At 36.1% G+C, this 24,211-nt stretch overlaps 1 protein-coding gene across 2 annotated transcripts; it reads right to left on the bottom strand.

Annotated features, from left to right (window-relative positions):
- Positions 1 to 5,340: 5,340 nt before the first annotated feature.
- On the bottom strand, positions 5,341 to 23,205 carry LOC108978724 (1-aminocyclopropane-1-carboxylate oxidase-like). Of its 2 annotated transcripts, none has more exons than XM_018949134.1 (7): positions 22,860 to 23,205; positions 17,917 to 18,490; positions 7,367 to 7,482; positions 6,519 to 7,271; positions 6,215 to 6,293; positions 6,034 to 6,139; positions 5,341 to 5,896 (listed from the first exon to the last, which is right to left on the bottom strand). In XM_018949134.1, the coding sequence occupies exons 2-7, from the start codon at positions 17,999 to 18,001 to the stop codon at positions 5,827 to 5,829; spliced, it is 1,209 nt and encodes a 402-aa protein (XP_018804679.1). In that variant the 5' UTR covers positions 18,002 to 18,490; positions 22,860 to 23,205; the 3' UTR covers positions 5,341 to 5,826. The 2 variants fall into 2 exon arrangements, with proteins under 2 accessions (XP_018804679.1, XP_018804680.1); XM_018949135.1 differs by lacking the exon at positions 22,860 to 23,205 and adding an exon at positions 18,917 to 18,999.
- Between the last annotated feature and the right edge of the window lie 1,006 nt (positions 23,206 to 24,211).

Genomic DNA, 24,211 nt, shown 5'->3' with positions numbered 1-24,211 from the left:
AAGAAGGTTAGGTTCGAAGATGGGGAAAATCGGCCCCCTGCCGCGCTCACAAATGGCGAAAACCGAAAACCTATAAAGTGTCATAACTAAGACATAAATAAAGATATTAAAGTGAAATTTGGCACAAAGGATCGCATTAGGGAGGGACATAGTTGAACGTAATTTTGTAATTTGTACATATCTCGGAAACTACTATAGCTATGTCAACTAAACTCTATGGAGTCGTTTGCTTCAGGAATTTCCATATACAGCTCAAAAATGAAAAAAATCGGAAAATAGCCACGCCCACCTTCCATACAAAGGTTATGTTGAAAATCACTAAAAGTGCGTTAACCGACTAACAAAAAACGTCAGAAACACTAAATTTTACGGAAGAAATGGCAGAAGGAAGCTGCACCCAGGCTTTTTTTTTAATTGAAAATGGGATTGGCGTCGCCCACTTATGGACCAAAAACTATATCTTAAGAATAACTCGACCAATTTCAATGAAATTCGTACGAAATATGGGTAAAATCGGTTCACAACCACGCCTTCTTAGAATATAACGCTATTTTAAATTCCATCTGATGCCTTCTCTGTATAATATATACATTAGGAAYCAATGATGATAGCGGAATAAAACTTTACACAAATACGGTATTTGAGCTGAGGTATCCCTTGTGGATATCGAACAAGAAAAACTCAGTGCCTAACCTAACCTAACCTAATTTTTCAACGGAAATATCGGTAAATTTCTCAGATATTTTCATGTAATGAAATGAATGTAATGCCCTCTGAGCATCATTTTTATACTCTCGCAATAAAGTTGCTAATACCGGTATATATCATCAGATATATGGTTACATACGAGGTGTGTCCAATAAGTAACAAGCTTGGCCATTTTGAATATTCATTTACTTGTTGACAGCTGCTTTGCTTGCACGTGTTTTGGATCGTCTTCGATTTTTACATATTCAAAAAAATGGACCAAAGAACCTGTATCAAATTTTGTGTGAACAACGAAATTAAGTGCGCGGATGCATTCCGAATGCTGACTGTGGCATACGGAGAAGCTACCTTGAACCTAAACAACGTTTATCGGTGGTACAAAATGTTCTCAGAAGGCCGAGAAGATGTGACAAAAATTGGCTTTTGCACCACGATAACGCCCCTGCTCACACATCGTTGCTTGTGTGTGACTTGTGCCACCGTATTCCCCAGATCTGGCCACCTGTGACTTTTTCTTGTTCCCTAAACTGCAGAGGCCCATGAAAGGACGACGTTACGCTTCTCTTGACGAGATAAAGACGGCATCGAAGGAGGAGCTGAAGGTTATAAAAAAAATTATTTTTTGAAGCACTTCGAAAATTGAAAAAACCGTTGGCACAATTGTATAATATCTCATGGGGATTACTTTGAAGGGRACAAAATAGATATTCATAAATAAATAAATAATTTTTGAAAAAACACAAAATTCGCGATACTTTTTGGACACACCTCGTATACCAAAGTGATCAAGGTGATGGTAGAGTTGAAATCCGGATGTCTGTCTATCTGTCCGTGCAAGCTGTAACTTGAGTAAAAATTGAGATATCTTGATGAAACTTGTCATGCGAGAGTATAAAATGTGCGGTGACACCCGAACTTAGCCCTTCCTTACTTGTTTTTTTAATCTTTGTTATGCTGTGTTTATCTCTTGTGCTTAGAATTGAATTATCGTTGGTTTTGTGGGCGTGACAACGGGCCGATCCAATGATCTACAATACCAACCAACTCTATGGGCCTTCCAGGTTTTGAAATATCGATCTGAAGTTTTACACACTTCGTTTTCTTCCCAAGAACCCCGATATCGGATCATTGTAGAGTATACTTAGCTTCCATACAAACTGATCAATCCACCAAAGTTTTCGTATGGAAAGCTTTCTAATTACCGAAGTTAACGTTCTTTCGTGTTATATATTATCAAGATTAGTTTCAAGTGATGCCTACTGCCGCTACTTGTTCAAAACGATTACACTCATTGCGATTTTTTGTGAGAGTTTAAAAAGAAGAACGTTCTGCTGTTGTTGGCGTCCATTCCTCGACACTCGAACTTGTTGCTTCGGTTTATTTAGTTCGCTGGCGTATTATCTACTGTGACGTTCTTACAGCAATCGTAAAAAAAACTATGTTTGCATACGTGTTCAGCTGTGTACAAATTTAATAGAAGTAACTTCGATGCTATCGCGAAAAGACTTAAAACGCATATCACCTGAGCGGTCGTGCGAGCTGGGGGCTGTCAATGTAAGGTTTTAAATAAAGGCTGTAAAACGAAATGCAAACGAGCTAAATAAAATTGACAATAACGAAAAAACATTTCGAAGGACAAGTCAGCATGCATATTTACTAATATACATACACTTTTTTAACACAAAAATAACAATAAAGATAAAACAAAAGTTCGGTAAAATGAAAGCGTGAAACGTTGTGCTTATTGTTGGAGCTTTTATTTGGGGGAAAACAATAAGCTCTCGGAATAAATGAATAAATTTATGAAACAGTACATAAATAAGCAAACTCGCATACATACATAGTCAAATACATATGTTCGCATTGTGCATTTGTAAAGTGAGTTTGGACAATTAAGGAAGAGCTAAGTTCGGGTATAACCGAATATTTCATACTCTTGCATTTCAGGGACCAAAGCCGGGGAAGTACCTTAAGGTACATAAGTTATATGGGTCTAGGGCAATTTAATTTATTCTAAACACAAGTATATATATAATTTATTAAGATAACTCACATATTGGTCGATATATCCAGCATAACGTCGCCGGAAGTTCGAAAATCTTTATATTAGGTATTGGGTAATGGGAGCTTAGGGAAGTATTGACTCGATTCAGCCCATTTTTGATACACAGACATACCATTAAGAGGAAAGGATAATCCCGGAATTTCAACTTTATATTCCATGCATTGACCGATATTTTCGGTCAAAAGTAAATTTTAGATACTGGGGTCCACATATTTGGTACCAATTACAGTTTTACTTGTATATCTTAATTTGTGTTTAGTAAAAAGTTCATAATCCAAATTTAATAAAAATATGATAACTGGATTTCTTGCAGGCTCTAGGGCATATACATCCATGGTACCAGCCAAACTATGGACTCATACCGCAAATAAATGAATACTTCCATTTACGTCAATCATTTATTTAGACTTCAGCAAAGTAAAGAGTTACATCTCGCGATTGGGAATTATTTAGAATTTTTTTTAGTTGACTGTGACGTCAGTGTCAATTTTTAATTTTCGTTTTAACACAATGCTATTTTCAGTGAGTCACTGAATACAGGAACAGAAAAAAACGTCTTAATAACTTGCGTATAATAAAATGTATTTAAAAAAATATTGCTTAAATATGCACAATAACATAAAAAAAGGAAGCAGGTGTGGATTTTTGCTCTTTTTTTTAAGCTTTGAAGAAATTAAATAATATAAATATGTGCAGATACTATAATAGCAGTCTTCGATACACTAAGCGTGGGAGAGGGGAGAATCCAACAAATATCAGATTGTGCAACCTCGCCTAACAGACTCTAATGCCTGGAAAAATACTTGTTTGGCCCCAAAAAACATTTTATTGACCCCTTAGTTTCGATCTGCGTCTATACCTTCCAAAATACAGACGAATTCAAAATGTCTTCTTCTTGCAAAAATTTACAAATATTTTTTTAACAGGAATTCCCAGATTAAACAGCATATACCAATGAAAGTACACTCGTACATTCCTACACATATATGTAAATAATAAACCAATATATGTACATATGGTGAATGTGTTCAGCTAAGTGATAGCCATTTGATAGCCAATAAAATGTGTGAACAATTTACTGATTTGTATGTCGATCGTATATTCGACCGAACATTTATTGCCAGTGATTTTTATTGGCACTTTCTTCGATTTTATTTCATTAATAAAATGGCATGGAAAAGGGGGATGAGGGCAGTGGATCGAATGTATTGCTGATTTCAGGTGTAAACGTTAAAAAAAAACAACTTGCGAAGCTATTTATGACACTGCGTTATGAGTGTTGTTGGTGACTGGTGGCACTCAATGAATTTGGTGGAAACATTGCTGTGAGATAATAAGCTGGCAAATAAGCATGAAGTTACATGTGTTTCTAAACGAAGGGGGGAGATATTTTTTTTATTCTTTGTTTGATTTTAATTAATAACATCTTTGCGCACTCCGCTTGATATTGGCCAATATGTATATAAATATCTTAACGACCTGAGGTAAATAAGTTTTCTAGGGAATAGTGTAATTTAGTGCGACAATCGGGTTAAATAGGTTTAGACCATTATTTAATTCTGCAAACATATAAAAATGATTCGGTCTATTTGGCCGACTTTGTACACAAGAGAACAACACTTAATTCCTAAAGTAGTGATTTCTGAACAATTCCAGAAGTTTTTGAGTGGATGTTACGAATATGAAGCAGTATGAAACTAAGCAAGTATGTGATCTATATTATAAGTCGAAAATGATATGATATAAATGAAATTGAGGTTATGACACACCCATTCTGTTACTTTTTAGTGAGCGCTTGGCGTCAGCGAGAAAGGAAGGCTTTGGTTTTACCCCTTATAATGGTGACAGTTCGTTTTGTTTATACATACGTCGAATCGCAATCTTGTCTCTATCACTTCTGATTTAAGTGAATACGTATCGGAAATGTGTGCAATCATTACGCAAGTTCGGCTAACATCAATAGTTTCATTAATACGCAATGTCTGTTAAAATAAAGACACTTGGGAGCATTTCATTCGCATTTTTCTCAATTGATTTACAGTGCTCGGCAACACCTGAAATGAGTCCTCTTCGCACTTTACTCGTTTCGTAGACATTTCTGGCAAATTTCTCGAAGAATTCTCATAGAAAATAGTTTTTATTCTTTACTTTTGTATACTTCCATTTTATTTATCGTTACAAATAGATATACATATATATGTATATATAGTGTACTCTATGTAATACCTCTCGACAATGATGCGAAGTAGAAAGTAGGGCCGAATTAAGACATAAGTTTCTTATGTTTATATGTATAAGTATGTAGTATGTATGCTGTCTCTTATACACATCTAGATGTGTATAAGAGACAGTGTATATATAGTGTACTCTATGTAATACCTCTCGACAATGATGCGAAGTAGAAAGTAGGGCCGAATTAAGACATAAGTTTCTTATGTTTATATGTATAAGTATGTAGTATGTATGTATGTATGTAAGTAAATGTGTGTTTGTTAATTGTCAATTCAGGAATTGAAATACTAAGAAGTTTACAATAGAATTAATGCAAACCAAAGACAATTATAATGTAATTATTTTATGTATTGTAACTGTTCGTTTTATTTACGTAAATGTTAATACGAACGTTGCCAATGCATTGCGGACATACACACATACATGTATTTAGTAGATCCGTTATGCATATGCATACATATACATTGTGTACTTTGTGTAGATGTACCAAGGTGTATATATGATGTACAACTAGGATAAAAATCTATTAAAATATAAATAAAAATACGAATACAAATTATGTCTGACATACAAATATAAATACAACATGAATGAGTTAAATTAAACTTAATGAAGAAAACAAGCACAACTCGACTTTATTTGCGGAATAAAAGTGGCTTAGCGCTGAACCCGAGGTGCTCTTTTCCGTTTATGTTACAACTGGAACACTGCGACACAATGTTTATTCACGTCACTGTCGTTATGTGCTAAATAATCTATATATGAAGGTAAGTTGTAATATGGACCAATGAGCTAAGAGCTAAGATGTTCCGGTGTGATTATCAGTGCGAGTTTTGCTGTCCATACGTTTCGCGAAATCGCTTCTGTATCAACTGGTAAGCGTTGTATACTCTAAAAAGATTTGAAGGAAAAAAGGCGCGTATAAGTTATGTAGGTCTAAGCGATCACAAAATGAATGGTGGTTGAAAAGGCATGAGAGAATAATACTGTTAAATGTGTTTTAGTGTAAATTCTACCGTTGCACGTACTTTTCTTTCGCCGCCTTGAATGACTTCTTGCGCGGTTTCTTGTCGACGGTGTCTGTGCCGGCTTCGGTGTTGGGCAGATCATTTGGTGATATCATAGTTAGGTTATCTGAAAATCAATACAATTCTTAAGTAACTGCAACAAAGCAATAGAGCTCCGCGGTTTGTGTTTTGGCTCACTCACCTGGATGGCAGAAGAACGCTATTGAGTGGCGTCCTCGCGATCGTATATGTTGCTGCTCTGGTATCACAACACGATGAGGCTGTAATAGAAAAGTGGTTTTATTTTCTTTGGTGTAATATCAAAATGTTTAGCATTGCCAACATCAAATGATGCTGTCTTGAAATTGTCGACTGTACTATAGTAGAGTATGAGTATGAGGTAGCATAATAATTAGCTCTGCTTTATTTCTAATTTAGTGGTAATTAATTTTGGTCAAAAACCTCCGATTAAATTAAAAATTAAACTAAGATGAAACTGTGCTTACCAATGCAGGATATCTTTCTTTTGTCCATATTGAGAGGATTTCACCGCAGTTTATCAAAATGGCACCGGGCAGATGACCAACGCGTTGCCACTTTTCACTACCGGGCAATTTCACCTCCAGGCCACCCTCAGAGTCTTGTGCCAATAATGTGAATGTGCCATAATCTGTGTGCGCACCACAACGTATCATCTCACCGTTGGGCAATTGGCGTACGGTGGTGTTCTTGTTCTCTTCATTTCCATCCAGTTCGTTAATTTCATCACGCGGATTCGATTCGGGCCGGAAATCAGGCTGATCTGACAAGCAGCGCTGATAGCTGTAAATGCAACTTCCTTTGACAAAGTCATTCTTATCATCGGTATCTTCAATGATAGGGGGATAATACAGGAGGCGCAGTGTGGACTCATTGTCGTGGTCACCGGACAGCATGTGTGAGTGCTTCTCGAGGAAGAACGACTGTGGTATGTCGAGGGAGACAGCAAGTGCCTGTAGGATGAAGCGCGAAAGGGCTTTGAAATCCTGTGCCAACGAAGATATATGTTCCGCAAACCCAGGCAATGGTTCTTCAGGTAGATTTGTAGCATTTAATGTGCATATGTTGAAAGCGTGACGCAATTCGGGTGTTTTGCCATCGAAACGTTCAACACCAGGACGCACGTATCCATGATTATCATCACCGGTACGTATATAAAGCTCCCTTACGTCATTCGGTAGATCAACAAAGTCATCTAGATGATCCCAAGCGGTTTTCAGCTGAAAGTACAGAGGTTGCAAGAGGATCAAATGTTAAGCAAATGGAACTTTATAAGTTTATCTAAATAAAAAATAGCCTCTATTTTGGAGCTAACCTTTTCATCGGAAATACCATGATTTACAAGCAAGCAGAGTCCCTTCTCACTCAAACATTTTTGTAACTGGTGCCCAACTCGATTCACAACTGAACGGACTGGCGCCTCCTCGGTCCCTGTGGTGGGAAAAAGTGAACAAATTTTCAATTATAAAACTATGAAAAATATTGATTATAATCTTGATGAATGGTTTTTATAATGTTTGTGAGAGAGAATTAAATGGATATAATCTTAAACAAGTCGCAATACACCAATGACAATTGATTCATATGATGATTTCCTTCGAATTATAAATATTGTATGTATTGCTCATTAAATCGTTTAGTAACAAGTTATATACACATGGATGTACAGAACGCTACGTTCAATCAATTTGATCATTGCAGTTGTAGATCCATCAATAGCCCAAATCAATCAAATTACAATCGACAATACTGAATGGATTTGAATTTGTGACATTATTGATTTATACAGGAACTAAGCCTTGAAAACAGAAAAATTCGTTGCGAAATACGTTTGTATTTGTCTTTTGTAATTAGGTTGGTTCTCAAAAGCCGATCGCTTATTTATGTTCCTTCTGTTATCAACCGAAATTTCCTTGTTTACTTCAGTTTTAACAGACAGCCATTTTGGACAACTTCATTTAATTATGTTAATACTACTTCTTCTTCTCTTAATACAATATATAAATTTAATAAATGTTATGTACATACATGTGTAAGTGTGTACATAGGTTTAAAAGGTACGCAGCCAAAGGTGAACAAAGACCATGACAATGTAGGCAACGCAAAGGAAAATAATCAAATAATCGATTTCCACCGACTTTCAAAGTAATCAATGACGACTTTGTATTGTTAAATTGACTCTCAAAAATAGACACACATACACAGACCATATCTACAGGTATGTATGCGTTAGAATTTTTTCTTTACTTTTGTTTTTCACGCGGCTAAAGTGCTCTAAATATAGACAATTGTTATTGGCATACAACAAACTTTGGCTTTAGTTTTTCGTTGTACTCGTACTGCTCCAAAGTAACACGGAGACACATAAACTGTGTGACTGACAAGACCTGAGGTGGGGAAACCGCCCCAACTGAAGAACTATTAACATCCAGAATAAGGTTTGTGAAGACATTCTGATGATTGTTAACAAAGCGAGGACAGATTCCCATATTATATGAAATAATTTCGAACGCTGCCAGAGGAATTTTCTTTATGGAGCTCGTTTAACGAAACTTAATGTACAGTCTAACGATGATTTGTTTTATCTGACTGGTGTTTTTCCTATTCATGGAGGTGATAATGAACTTGAAATGATATCCGAGGTGCTCCTATTATTTTTCATTTGCAGTGCGAAGATAAATAACTCAGCAGTTGTTGTTGTTCTGCTTGCTCTGCCTTAAATGATTTGTTATTTTGCTGATGTTTGTCTATCTAATAAGCTTTATTTGTTTGTTTATTTGATCTTCTCGTGCGCCATGTCGTTGCTAAGGGGTGGGTGATAACGGCTTTTCGTCTCGCCGTCTCGAGAGAGCAGGTGTGCTGCCCTTAGTTTCTGATTAGGAGTTGAAACAGCATTCCGAATACCTTCTGGCATTGAACTAACATACGTACATATGTGCATCCAGTCAAAGAGGAAATGAATTAAAGTACTTCAAAAATTAGTTGAGAAGAGAGTCTTCTAAAGTTTATATTGTTTGGAGGTTGATGTTTAACAATTCAAGGTATTGTTCGTAAAAACTTCAAAGAGAACTAATAACATATAACTAATAACAATAAAATGCTTCATTATTACATAGTTCAAACCAGTTTTACTGTACAATCACATAATAGTTTTTAGAAGCACACAAAGCAGTTTCGATTCGACAATAAATAATGGCTAATCAATCCAATAATTTCCAACTGAAGATATCCGCTATATTTATTATCCGGAGGTTCGACTTCAAAACTGCAATGGGAAATATCGAAAAAGCATACACACGCTCATGTACAGCAGTAACTACAATTGTACTTGGAAACTATAGAAAAAAATGGGTTGATACAGAGAGAACGTATGTATGTATTTCTGATTACAGAAATTATTTAAAAGTACGCAATACATACGAATTTTATACATATGTATTTGTGAATACAAAGTACTCCGCTATGTGTGAGTGACTGTTGTGAAGTTGGCCTTCAAAGCTTCCATTCCGTAGGTTAATCACACGATAATAGCTGAACAGTTAGCAAGTGCGCGAGTGTTGGTACGCGTGTGAACTGCTCCGCGCGCCGCGTCCCTCTCGCCAACACCGCCACATTTCAGACCGCGCAGAGTGTAAGCAAACAAAAGCTAGACTAATGAAGTTTAATATTTAAAAAAATCTTGAAGGTGGGTAAATGTTTACGGCAAATATGTTCCTCTTACCATTTGTTACTTTCAATATTTTTATCAAAATATTCTTCAAAACTGTTGGTTTATTTTCATTATCTTCTTCTTATGAAGTAAGGGCCAATTAGTCAGTTTCCGACCGAGTAAATTTATCAAGTTCGCCGTTTGTTGATAGTCATGGACATCAAGTCTTTTTATAGCGAATGCATAATTATATTCATGCCTGAATTACACACCTTACGTTAAACCTTAAACCATTGTATTCTTTATGAGACCTTATGAGTGCCATTTGTCCAATTCGAAATGGATCCTCTAATATTATCAGCACTAATGCGACGGCACGTACTTATGTACGTATTTAGCAGTTATGTAAGTAGATACATATGTCTGTTCCTCTGCGGCGCTTACGAGTGTTCATACCTATTTGTTCACATACTCGAACTGCCGCTCTCGTTTAAATAATGTTTTTGCGTGGAAATTCAATTGAAATGCGCTCAATTTGGAATTGAAATTTACAATTATGCGCCTGTGTTGTTGTTGCTGCTGTTCTTGTTTATCTAGACACAACTCAATTAGTCGGCAGGCAACGCGTTTCCATTTTCATTTATAGCATTCACACATTCGGCGAGCGTTGACTGGAAGCGCTTAACTTATTCAACAACCGACTGACAACGAAGACAAAACAATTTATGCAACTTATTTTCTACTATGCAGCAGTGTAAATGGCGTTCGGAAGTAGGTATGACCCACAAGCGATAAGCAAACAATGCTTCATTGAGTTGGATTTGAATGAGTCTTGATGTAAAAGCAAACAAATTTGAAAAACAATTACATTTCATTGCTTTTAGGTTGTGACGAAACGAACAGCTATGACGTGAACAAAGAATTGGAGGGTATGGTGCGTCACGGTGTACTTAAGTCTAACAAAGGTCGATAAAGTCATTGCAACTGAATCCATCTGATTGAGTTTGAATTAAAAATTGTCAAATATAGGTAGAAACTCCTTGAACTTTTAATGCCTTTAAGAAAACTTCAGTAGACAGCTGCACTGAAGTCACTTTAATCACACTATAATGGATATACTTCAAGCGATTCATTACCATCTGCAATGGATATAAAACTTAAAATTTCAGTACCTCCAAAATGTGCAAGTTAATAGATGCACCTCTGCTCATGGACTTGGATTTTTGAGGTGGTTCACAGAAAATCTGAACCTCGTTAGAATGATTAAATTGTATAAAAAGGCTGACTAAAGTCAGCAGTCAAAAATAACCATGATTGGATAGTGTAAGAAAACAATGATCCGAAGCATAGGCCGTCACCGGAAGCCAATCCAATAAGTAATGTTTGGACTTTAATGAAAACTGAAATATCAAGAAAACATGTAACGTCAAGGAAATATTTCATTCGGCTCCTCCAAAATACCTGCAGGTCGCTTCCTGTGAAATGTGAGAACAATTTAGCTGTAAGTTGCCATCAGCCGACAGCGCGGGAGATTGGAGCAAATGTTGAATAAAAGTTAGCGAACAACGCTACCTATACTTTGATTAGGGAAAACGTTATTTTTTGTTTTGAATGCACTGCTTATATACTTAGTTGTAATAAGAGCTTTGAATTTAGCATTTATCAACCAAATCAAATTTTCAAAATCTATAGACTCATTTCATATTCGACTAGGTTACACTTCACATTACGACTGCACATATGTATGTACATATGTATATATTTGTGTGTACGATTATTTCTACGAATGTAGTCAAACGGATCGGAATGTTGGGACATAAAAAACCGGAAGAAGATCGATTGTGTCTCCATTGACAGACGAAATGCCGCTGTTCAAAGTGATAGGGTCAATTAGGTTGCTAATTTATTTGAAAGTAAACTGCATTATGCAATAAGTAATCATGAAAATTGAACAAAATGCACCAGCACGGACACGAGAACATATCATATGTATGTATGTTTTGTGGTGTTGACAAAGCCAATAAATAATGGAAAATATGAAAAATGCGTTTAAATTGATTTCGAGTGACCGTGATAATGAAATGTCAAAAATGGTTGTGATTAATAGATAATTAATAATAAAAAATAAACTTTTTTTACTAGAATAAGCATGCTGGAGGCTCAACGCTGGGGACAACTCGAAAGCTATAAGGTGTTGATGACTATGACAGGAAGTGGTGAACAAGCAGCAAAGAAAGCGGGTCGTGTATCCAGGCACTTGCGAAGGGAAAGTTAAACATTTAGGCTCCTTTGGCAGGTGAGCCGTATCGGACATCTAAATTTGTACGCGTGTTTATTGCGCTATAACGTTTACGCTATCAGGATCTGATAACGAATGTCCAAATAATACTTATATTATTTATTAATAGGAATGTGAACTAATTTCGCTAACTGTTTGACTTACTGTTAACAAGGGCCACCACAAAAAACACGCCTGAATTGAGTGGAGCCGAGTGAAACATGAGAAATTTGTAACAAATTATGAACAAACGCACGAGCGCTTATGAGCGTGGGGACGGGTATGGTTGTTAGTTTTCATTGGGGGTGCGCAACCCCATGTAGGGGATGTTTCGCTTTCTCACTTTAGCTCGCCTTCAAACGTATTTTCTTAAGCTACCCAGAGAATACTTGGTCAACGACCGGAAGTCGTGAGCTGATTGAGCTATATGTAAAAGAATCGTTCGATCAAAGAACTTTCGTCACTTGCGTGAACTTCTACTCATGACATGCATATAATATAATATTAGTAACGTAAAAACAACATTAATAACAACATCCATCGAAGGTGGTCCAACATCTAAGACTTGTAACGTAAAATGATCGATAAATGCGCACAAAGAGCTTTTTTTATCTTTGGATTTAGATCATTTAACGAGGCCAAAATAGGAAGACTAACTAGATTTAGTGGCAGGTCGGTGGCAGAGATAATCGAGCGATATATGTATGTAAACAATCTATGCAAACAGTTTTTTTATTTCAATATTTCTTTGGATACTTTTGAGAAATTAAGACGGTTTTGTTTGTTGCCTTTAATTGATTTCTTTTGACTCGTGAAACCCTCGGAAAGTAAAATGTGTTATTTTAGGTTTTTGATCGTTTTGAGGTTACTGGTACGTGGTCATTGCACTTATAAAAACTGCCCTTGACTACATGTTGTATGTATTTAGGGGAGCTATGAACTTAAATTCAAACAAATGAATGCAAAAACGACAATAATATAACCTCACAATAATAAATAGTAGTCACACGTCGGCGACATGTGACGGATGAGTGATTAACGGATGGGTAGAAAATATGCAACAAACATGCGTATATACTTAAGTACCTACACACCAATTTGAGTTTTGAGCTCGTACCTTTATTCCCAATTTACACTCTCAAAGTGTCGCCATAAATTCTACGGACAACGGACAAAGCTATTAAAGATAAAAGCGCTTCGTCAGCCATTTTTCCAATGATTAATAAAATATCGAATTAACAAATTATACTTCATCAAAATATGATTGAGTGTCGATGGTGGTTTATACGATATGGTCGTTAGCCGTCGGCTTTATTATAAACCACAAAAATGCGCACACACACACACGTTGCGAGTCAAACACCTGAAGCAATAAATAACAAATTAATGAAAGAAGAAAACATAAACGCGTCACAATAAATACAAATAAAATATCGTCCATTAAGTTAAGAAACCAACGCCAACACAGCCACCCCTTCTAGACGCCAATAACAAAGAAATTCAATTTCTATTTTTGCACTTCGTTGTCTTCATTGGAATTCTTATTAAAAATTATGGGGTTTTCCATGTCTTATCGAAAAATTTGCGGTATTGAAATGAGAAAAATCACACGCGTTTTCCGCAATTCCAAAGAATTTAACCCTAGCCTCTGTGTGCGAACATTCCAATGTATGCCGATATTTTATACGAATTTGTTTGCGTTTTTTCTACTTTTTCATTTTATGTTCATTCACTTGCTCAGTCTTGTTTTTTATTTATTGTACTCGTGTGTTTGTGTAAACTTTTGGTTTTTGTTTACTTTGTACAGTTAAAGCTTAATTGCACACAAACGGTGATAAGTTAATTGTGGCTAGAGTAGACGAAATAAAAATGTTCGGTCCAAATTCTTAAATAAAAACTAAAAATTCAAAGAATCGAACAAAACAGACAACCGCAAAGCCAAACACTTCACTTAAATGTGAATTATACAAACACACATACATACATAAGTTCGACATTAAAACAGAATCTTATGAAATACTAAGATTATAATAAAACTGTTTAAGAGGGAACATTTAAAAATAACCTTTCAATTAAGGAATATACTTAAGTACTTGTGCGATAATATTAGCTTTCGCATAAAAATCAGCAAATTTAGTTGTTTAGTAGCTTCGAGAGAGTTGGAATTGAGAACAAGTCTGTGTGAGTTGGCGACATAGTGGCTCTCCATCCTTTATTGAAAGACGAGACTAGTGATTAAGGTCTTCGATGCAAAACGAAGTGGTCCTATGTAACATAATATTGGGTAGTCGAAAAGGTCTCTCCGTATTTCTAATCAAACTTCATCTTATTTTTTGTATATTTATACTAATAAATAAATAAAGAAGTATGTACCATTTTGGTCGACCACTTTTAGCCATTTTCCCGCTAGAGACATTATTCCATCAGTGTAAATCGAAATTTCGAAATTTAATAAAAGGAAGCATGCGAGACATTGTTAAGCTACACGAACTGATACACCATCGTCTCCGTAAACCTCACAAATTTCATTGGTGGCTTGCGTGGCATTCTTCCCTTTTTCATACAAAAATTTCAAAATATAGCGAATTTCTTCATTATTTTCCCTCATTTTTGAAGAGGTGTAAAATTTTTTCAAGTTCCCCGAACTTAATATTTTTTGGTTAAATGAAAACACTTTGCCAGCACTATATGGTATGACACACAATGATTGGTAGTAGTGGAGATAACGACTGCAACGACAGCTATTGACAAAATACGAAAATGCTTTTCCGATTACCAATAGTGGACGCAAGTAATACTGTGTAACATAATATGTGTACTCAACGCACATTTTGCTCTCGGGTATAAAAATTCAATAACAAATTCGTACGTCATCGACTGGTGCAAATATGGCAATAACAAGTTCGTTGAAACATCTTTTTGTTTTACCGCAAAGCGAAGTGAATTTCCTGAATTTCAGAATAAATGATCGCGAGTGCGCAAATGTTGTACACTTTTTAATCCCCTAAAAAAGAGGTGCGTTCTGTGGAATGTCAAAAAACAAAGCAAAATTAAATACATACATTCAAATATTATTTTTGATACTTTCAAACGAGATTTTGCTCAGACTCGGCATGATCGCGCACTCACACTGTTCTTAGCAAGCTTATTGTTAATTTAAATGATTTACAGTTAGAAGTTTGACGTTACTTGTCGGTCAACAACAACCAGCTTTCGTAAAATAATGATTCCGTTCGATTTGCGAACAATCAATAAACAAACTATCTGAATTCCATAAAAACTTCAAAAATCTTTAAAATCTATTGGTAGACACGATGCAGTCCAATTCATGCCGAGGCCGCAATCCTAACACAGTCAGGGAAATCAAGCGCGGCTGGTGACGCATTCATGGCAAAGGCAATTCAATTACCTACGTCACAAATTTAATTTCTACTTCTGCTAATTTGTTTAATGTGAATGCCAAAGCTGGCTCTATTGGTTACACACATACTAGGTATATACTATAGGACAACTTGTGTGCACATATACATATTTGTTTATATATATGTATATATTATACATACATATGTATATTAAATAATAGATAGCTTTATCAGCCTTAAAATACGGAAATGAGTGTGTGTGTGATTTTGAAAACAATCGGATCGCTGAACAATTTCAGTTGGGGAAATCACTAACGACGAACTTCAATGGAAGCCGCTTTTAACCGTAAGTGGATTTGCTAGTTTTGTTATAAAATGTTTTGTTATTTTCAGTGCAAGTTTTATTTGCAGCTTAATTTAGTTGTTTCGAATTCAAAACCTTGTAAACCCCCTCAAAAGTAGCATCGCTCTCAAATGAGTCAGCTCACGTGTTAGGCAATCTAAGCTGGAGAGTGTGTAGGAGATGAAGGTGCTTCAAATATACACTGACACCGAATATTTACTATACATATAACTCTGGCATGTATTTATATTTAGAAGTTTATGGCTAAAAATAAATTGTGAAACGAAAGCTGTAGAACTCTTTACATAAAGGCAAACTTCTGTAGCGGTTTTAAGGAATTCGGAACGTAAATAGGAAAATATTCGTGAATAATTTTGTTTCTTAAATTATTCGAAACTTGCTTTCAACACGTGTATGAAGAAACACTATAAAACTAAAACTCGACAAATAAAAATATTAAAAAATAAGAATAATATAAAACAAGTAAGAAAGAGCTAAGTTCGGGTGTAACGGAACATTTTATACTTTTGTAACTTGCAAGCATCAAAGCCAGGGTAATACCTTAAGGTGTAAAATGTCAACAAGAGAACCGAAATCCAAGCCATTTTATATACACCTATTCTAGTTATAGCTCATACTCATATAATAACGAAAATCATTAAAAGTTGTATAAGGGAGCTGGGAGTAGTATTGACTCAATTTGTATTTACATTTAACATACCACGGACTAATAAAATACTCCCAGGTTTCAACAAGATTCCTCTCATACCACCAGAAATCATATGAAGTAACGTCAGCCGGTTGTTAGAAAATAATGATAATAGGTAAAATTTTCGCAAACTTCTTTCTATTTTATTCAGTAAAACACGTTCCGGAAGTTCGAAAATTTTTATATTAGGTATATGGAGGCTCAAGGAAGCATGACCCGATTCAACCCATTTTTGACACACAGACATAATATCACCAGGAAAGGATTATCCCTGAATTTCCATTTTATATCTTACATATTTACCGATATTTTCAGTCTAAAGTCAACTATAGTTACTTAGAACTTGAAAGTTTTTTGTTGTATTTTAACAATTTTTGCTTATAAGGTGGCATACTCAAAAGGGTGTTGACAGTGGTTCGATTACGCCCATCTATGAACTTCGCCTTACTTTTTTGCCAAGAAACATGTGTAGCAAGTTTAATTCACATCTACTAAAGTTGCCGCTTGCACGGACTCGTATCTGCATACTGTTCATTTATTATATATAACCGTATGTCTATATCGAACAGTTTTAGGTAATATATTCAACCATTTGGTGAATAAAACTATTATACTCAATAGCAACACGTTGCATGGGTATAAAAATGCTAAAACACTTGTGATGCTGTTATGTATATACGATCGTACCTGATCGTAACTTGGCCTCGAATTAAATCAAGTGGAAGGAAGTGCCAATAACATTTTTAACTGGGTACACAGTATGCAGCGACATAGCATGTAATTATGTTTGCCTCGATCGAAATATAAATTCAATTGCATATTGGATATTTGCTAAAAACATAATCATTCAAGCCAGAATTCAAGGAGGGCACATAAAGCCATGATGGTTCAGATATTTTTTCCAGGGTAGGAGAAAAACGCAGTCACCGCAAACAAATTATATTAATAAACTAAATCGTGAAAGGTATATATATACATATATATTTATAAAGTTATAGTGTATCTAAATTAAAAGGATTAGTTATAGTTTTTTATTTATCTCGAAGTACTTAGGTCCAAACTGGTATATATTTATCTGACAGCTGCCATCTAGTTGGACTTAGAAACACGAAACCCACCAGTTGTTTGTATAGACAAATGGCAAACGGCCCGGTAGGTCGTACTATTCGTAAGATACCATATGATATAAGTAATTGATTTCAGTGAGTAAGTACTATAAATGTCAGTACATATGTATACGCGTATATGCAACAATAAAATTAATTATATATCCATATCCATAAATAGCATAATAATGTATGTATGTATGTGTGTAATCAGAAATAGATACTGAATGAGGTTTTGCTTTGAAATGGAATATTCAATTCAAACGATTGATGCAAATAAATGGCCCATTGGAAGTGTGGATAGCTTCAAGGTAATGGCGGCAACATGCAATTACAACAACCATACAAGCATGAGTTGCTAATATTTTCATATAAATGCTTAGGTATAAACATAGAGACATACATATATAACGCTTACCGCAATGAGCGAGATCGATTATCGGCACCAGACCCTTGGTCAGCAAAGTATCCACTTTGTCATCATTGGCTTTTGTTTTCAACATTTTTGCTGCACTTTGTTTGTCTATTTATTGTTGAGTACTTTGCTCTTGGAGCTATTACGGATGCTGCTGCTGTTGTTGTGCGACGACAATCACCAATCGCCGCTGACACTGTCCCGGTTGCTAGCTGGTTGCTTTGACTAATTATTCGCTTAGCCGATAATGCGGGCACATTGGCGGGCGCTGACTGGCGAAGAAATGCTATGATCGTTGTAATAATTGCTGACCGCTGACTTGGGATGGCGCAACTGCACTGCGGATAGTTTCGACGCGGCGCAGCAGTTATTGGTGCTGCTTATCGCTGCTTATATTGCAACTGCTGACTGCGTGGAGCACTTTTTCGATTTGAACTGGTGGATTATTGCACTATGTGGCGTGTGTGCGTGTGTGTGTGGATGTCTTGCAAGTTCTTCTTCTCTTTTTTTGTTTCTTTTTCAGCTTTGTTGTTTTGCAGTATTCTGCCTTTGTTGTATATCAATTGCGTGGCGATAGCTGTGAAATGACGCACATACATATATGTATAATCGACGTTAAGAACTGGATTTATGGAAAAATATTACACAAATATTTTTAATAAATAAAATATCGCTAGTAAATAAAAACACTGACACTTCGTTGGCGAAAATTCAATCAATTTAATTAGCAGCCTAATTATTGGCAATGGATGTGACCGGAATGTTGGTAAACAAAGCAAATTGTTCAATGGAAATTAGATTTTCAAAAGCCCTCCCAAAAACAATTAACTTGGACGGTATGTATGCAGACACATAAACATGCCAAGCGATCGAATTTGTCACTAAAAGCTCTTGAATCACACAAACGATGACCTTTCTCTATTTATCTGTCTCTATTTTAAACGACTTGCATTATTTCATCTAAAATTCGCACTAATCTATTTTTCTTTTGACTGTTTGTTACCGTAATTTTAAAGAGGTCGTATGCCTATTTTAATGATTTATCAATTGGTTGTTAACTCTTTTCGAATGTCGGGGTTTCTTTACCGCAATACCGTTTACCACGCGGGAGCTGACTTTTTACGACTGGCACACGCTCGTCACGAAAAATTCGTGTAGTTGACAAAAATTGGCATGCTTAACAGTGTGATTGCGATTATTTTATTTCTATTTGTTTATTATCGACTGTTTTTGCCATTTTTGCTTTCATTATCACCAGCCACAGCAGAGCGCAGAGGCACAGATAAAGGCTTCGCTATTTGGCAGCTACATAGATGAAATGCATGCGCGCACACACATACGCATGTGTATGTGTTTGCGAATGAGCGTCGTGCGAAAATTTCGAGTGATCATCTCGCGTTGCGACACACGGCGCTAGTGATAAGCGAATGCACTGTGTCTGACAAATAGATAATTCGACTGAATTGCTAGGTGATCGCCATTAATTATATGCCATATATACTTATATACATATGTATGGGCACGGAAACCGATAGTTATTGGTGAGCGCATTCACGAGTCGATCCCTCGATCAGGCCGACTTGTGAATGATCGCTCAGCTAGTTTGTGCGCCAACAATGTGCTGTTATCTAGCACACATACACTTATACATACATACATATATAAATGTGTTCGTAGTGATTTAGGCGTCTATGGCGCTGACGGTCACGTCAATTCACCGTTGTGCTTACTGTTTGTCATTTTAGGTGTGTACATAACATAGATTCGTTGCCTTTTTTGCTTTTAACTTTTCGTATTTGCCCATATTGACACGGTGTTCATTGTCATCTACATAAGTACATATATTTTTATTCAATCTTTCAATTAGGGCAATTTGTATCCCTGTCACATTTCTGCGGAAACTCAATGAAAATAATGTTAAAATTGCATTTCTATGGAATTGTTTGTGCACTTAGTCACCTTTGGCGACGTTTCTAACTTAATGCGCTAAATGATAAGGAGCAAAAAGTACAGTTCAACACCTTTATACACCCGAATCAAGGTCGTGTATGTTATTAGTTCGGTAACGAATAAGAGAAGTAGTAGCTAGCTTACATGTAATCCTTGGATTCACTACCACGTGAGATGTAATATGCAAAGTAATACCTAAGAGCGTTTTTCCAGTAATAGGAATTGAAGAAATTAATAATTAAGTGAGTAAAATGTTACGCAGGAGGTTACGCAGGAGGTCGAGCTTTTCAGGGGTTTTAAAATTTAAAAGAACACCTGCCCTTCTGTTACATGGTTCAGATATACATCATTCTCCTCATAATTCCGTTATTCTGTACATTGACTATACTTATAGCACACTTGCGCAACAGGTTGTGGTCTGGTAGAGATATTTGTTTGACAAATGGCACAAAGAAAATTGAGATAACCGCATTAGCACATTTACACCTAGGCGCAGAGCGATACGCTGACGAACAAGCGAGTGTATTTGAGACGTAACTAAGTATGAGTGAATATACGAGGTAGTAACTAAGTATGTCGTGATACATATGTATGTATGCACATACTTCTGTATCTTGCATGTGGTTGGAGCGTGGAAGGCAACTCGATTTTTAGATAAAATTTGTACATATTTACATACATACATGTGTATGTGTTTGTTTGTTGATGCGCTTGCAGCAAAAAGAAAACAATGAAACATTTTTATACAGATCTCATTTTACTATCCATAGTCTAAAGAATAATATGGTGAACAAGCGGAATTTTTGCTTTTGTTTAGTTTACAAGTGAAGCAGTGCCTACTCTACAGGCTTAACAAATGTCTCATCTTTCAATCCTTTGGCTGCTTGATTTACAAACGCTGTGTTCAGCTCGAAGTTTATATTTAAGGAACTACTGGGAGAACCTACATAAGTATACAGGTATATGTACTTTGAGTCGACTAATGAATTTTACGAGAGACTTTTTACCACATAAAAACCTTTCAAAGCTTCTTATAGTGAACCGAATCACGTCTATTATCGAAGAAAAATGTTTTATTATTAAACTGATTGATGATGGAATTCAGTGGCTACATCCACTTTATCGTGGCAAAGACAATCAAGATAACAGTGATGCGATATGACAGGTGTTTCCTCTTTGTATTGTTCTGATTATTCTTACAGCACTAACTAAAAAATATATGAGCTTCACTACTTTTTTATTAAAAAAAAAATAGAGAAAAAAATAAAATCGATTTAGGTTTCGTGTTTTCCTCTCGAAATTTTTTTATAGCGTTTTAAAATAAGGCGTCGGCAAAATGACGAATGAATTTTCATTGTTAAATGTAAGCCCAAACACAACAAAAACAAAGTTTTTACCTAGGAATATACGAATGTGGTTAGAAGTATTCATAGAATATTATTCACATTTGTTGATGCCCAGTAACCGCTCATGGAAGATAAATAAAACTTAGGACAATCAGATTTTGATGTTTTATTTGAAATCAGCACGAATCTCCAAATCCCAACCCCAAATATTACCTATAATCACAAGTTTTGGTATATTTTTCGAAGGTCAAATACAACAAAATCGGGAAGAACTGTTAACATTTAAGGTGAGGTGTAGTGTAATTAACATTTACACTGTTATATGCACTGTCGGCCTCTTCAATCACGGAAACAAATCAGGTAAATTTTGCAACATCGCATACAATACACTCACTCACACATTCATATGTAAGTATGTATGTAGATATGTGTACATTGCACGATTTGCTTATTGTGAAATAAATTAATCATGAAACATTTAACTTTATTCGTGTCTAAAGTTCGAGCATTCGAATTTCGAACAATGGCGGTCTGTGTTCCTAACAGCCCTACTGTACTTATGGAGTGACTGTGGCCGTTTCTGTTCGATTACTCAGAGGGGTTTCTCAGGAAAGAAGGGTTAAATAAGCAATCAAGTGCACTTTGTACACTTTCGCAAAAATCCGAATATGTAAGCGAGCATATCAAAAAAGAAACAAAACGAGCCAACGAACACTCCTTACGATCACATTGGTAGGGAGGAAACTGAAGGTAAATAAAAACTAAAAACCTCCATTAAAATACACATCACCACAACGCAATACTAAGGAGCCAAGGAGGAGCGGCAGAGAACTGTTGCACTCCCAGCAGAGCCCTAAATAATACCAACCGATGCTAAACGGGGCGACAACGGTATGTCTACTGACAGCGTTTTCGAGGGCGCATGAGTAAGCGACTTTCACTGACTGTTCGCTAAATACATATCCATACATATACACATACAGATGTATGCATACCTACATTTGAAAACTCATGCACTAAATGTGTTAATATAATGATTATTTCTGCAACGATTTGTCACAACTAAAATCCCCAACGCAGTGTCGCCCCCCCAGCTATTCAAACTCCTATCCAATCACGCCGCTTCCACATGATATTTGTATGCTGAGTGTTCGTCAACTCGTTTTCAGTCTTAAAATAAGCTGCAACTTGGAGCTGCGAGTTCCCGGTTGTCGAACAGACTCTTCAGCTACTATCGGCCAGCCGCGTTGTTGGTGGTCAACACGCAGACGTGGCGTGCCAGTCGGAATATTTAGTTCAGTATCTGCAGCCGCAACAAAACTCAGCAAAAGAAAAAAAAAATTAAAATTAAAAGCAACTTCGACGCCTCTGCTACCATTTGCATGTTTCTACCTGTTACTTCCAAGTAGTGAAGGTTTAAAAATAGAGTTTTTAACACAATCAGATTATGGATGTAAAACTAGCTATCTGTCACACTAGCTATTGCACTGAATTAGTTCTTTAATTTTCATATCGGTGAACACTTTTAGTTTGTTTTTGTTCAAATTGTTCGAATTGATGAAAGTGCATCAGCTGTTTATAGGTGCCATTATATGAATTAACCCAAATTTATGCAAACAAAAACGGAAATTAGAGAAAAATAAAACTCACTTCACTCCACAAATGCAAACAAACAAACGACGAAGTGACACCAGCAACAACCAGAGGCGGAACTACGGCGGAACGGCGGTATTGGGAAGGACTGAACTGAAACCGTGAGCGCGATCACTGCGACGGAACAAGATGCCAACAACTATGGCGCTGGCAATGGCGAATCCAAAAACGATCAAATATATGGCAAAACGCACTGTACGCGTGAGATTGTTGAACTCGAAGCGGCACACTACTCCACTTTACAACATCATCCCCAACACTGGCTGCACATATACGAGGAAGAGCAGCAGCAACAGTTTAAACGCTTCCGTCAAAAGCTGCACACTTGCCATCCCGGTATTTTCCGTGCGTGTGTTTATTGCTCCCGTTATTCTTTTGTTTATTTTGCGCTTGGCAGATCAGTGAGCACGGTTGTATCCGCAATACTTCAGTTGATTTTTACAAGCAATTTTAAGTATACTTCGAAGACGAGTGGCAACTCTACAGATCAAGTTTAATTAAAAGCAAAGACATTACGTCTATTGCGAAAAGAGGATTAGAAAATTCCTTTAATTCTCAAAAAAATATTTTATAGTGTTTATTGCAGATTCATAAATGAAATTGAGAACACTTCAACCGATTTTTTTTACGGTTTGAGTTGAAACCCATAATAACGAATTTCAAAATTCTAACCAAAATGCAGTTGGATTGGAAACTGTAATAGGGACCAAAAATTCACACAAATGTTAAATTTTCTTCCACATTAAATTGATTATTAAAATAATAGCAATAATTTTGTGGCAATGCACCTCCTGGCCTCCTCACTTGTGATTGTTCAAACTGTTCTACCATACAAGCAAAAGCAAAGAATTTTGGAAAAATAGCTTGATTCGTTCTTAGAGTGATGTAGTTTGTTGAGCTGCCTTATGAAACGTTAAACATTGCTTTATGACTTAGTGTAATTCATTCATTCATTAATTTTCGAGCTTGTCTATTTCGTTGTTTCGATGTTTCCTCATAATAATTTACATCTTCGTACAGCTAACATATCAATTGTATCTCCTCTGTTCATTAACATTCTCCGCTCTTGTCATGGATGGTGCATAGCCGAACTAATCTAACAGACACACCCAGCGCGCATAAGCTCACACCTAACACAAGAACCAAAGCAGAGGATGTTAATGCAGTGAACCAGAGAACATAAGCAGAGAACGTTTATTTATAGCAGAGAACGTCCATCATATGATAAACGTTCTCTGATATAAATATATGTTCTCTGGTTTAAATTTGAGTCCAGTTAACATTTATGTATTCCTATTCATTGACATTCTCTGGTATTTGTTGACATTCTCAGCTGTTGTCGAGAAAAA

The sequence above is a fragment of the Bactrocera latifrons genome, unplaced genomic scaffold, assembly GCF_001853355.1.
Source record: "Bactrocera latifrons isolate USDA-ARS-PBARC rearing strain unplaced genomic scaffold, ASM185335v1 scaffold_126, whole genome shotgun sequence".
Lineage (NCBI taxonomy): Eukaryota > Metazoa > Arthropoda > Insecta > Diptera > Tephritidae > Bactrocera > Bactrocera latifrons.
This window is presented reverse-complemented; position numbering and strand designations above follow the sequence as displayed.

Bases quoted from the DNA above. Each gene is read 5' to 3' on its own strand.
- LOC108978724 (XM_018949134.1), bottom strand. From the start codon at position 18,001: ATGTTGAAAACAAAAGCCAATGATGACAAAGTGGATACTTTGCTGACC. The intron at 7,483-17,916 runs GTAAGCGTTATA...TTCCCACCACAG, and splicing joins AATCGATCTCGCTCATTGCG to GGACCGAGGAGGCGCCAGTC. The intron at 6,140-6,214 runs GTGAGTGAGCCA...ATTGATTTTCAG, and splicing joins AGCGTTCTTCTGCCATCCAG to ATAACCTAACTATGATATCA.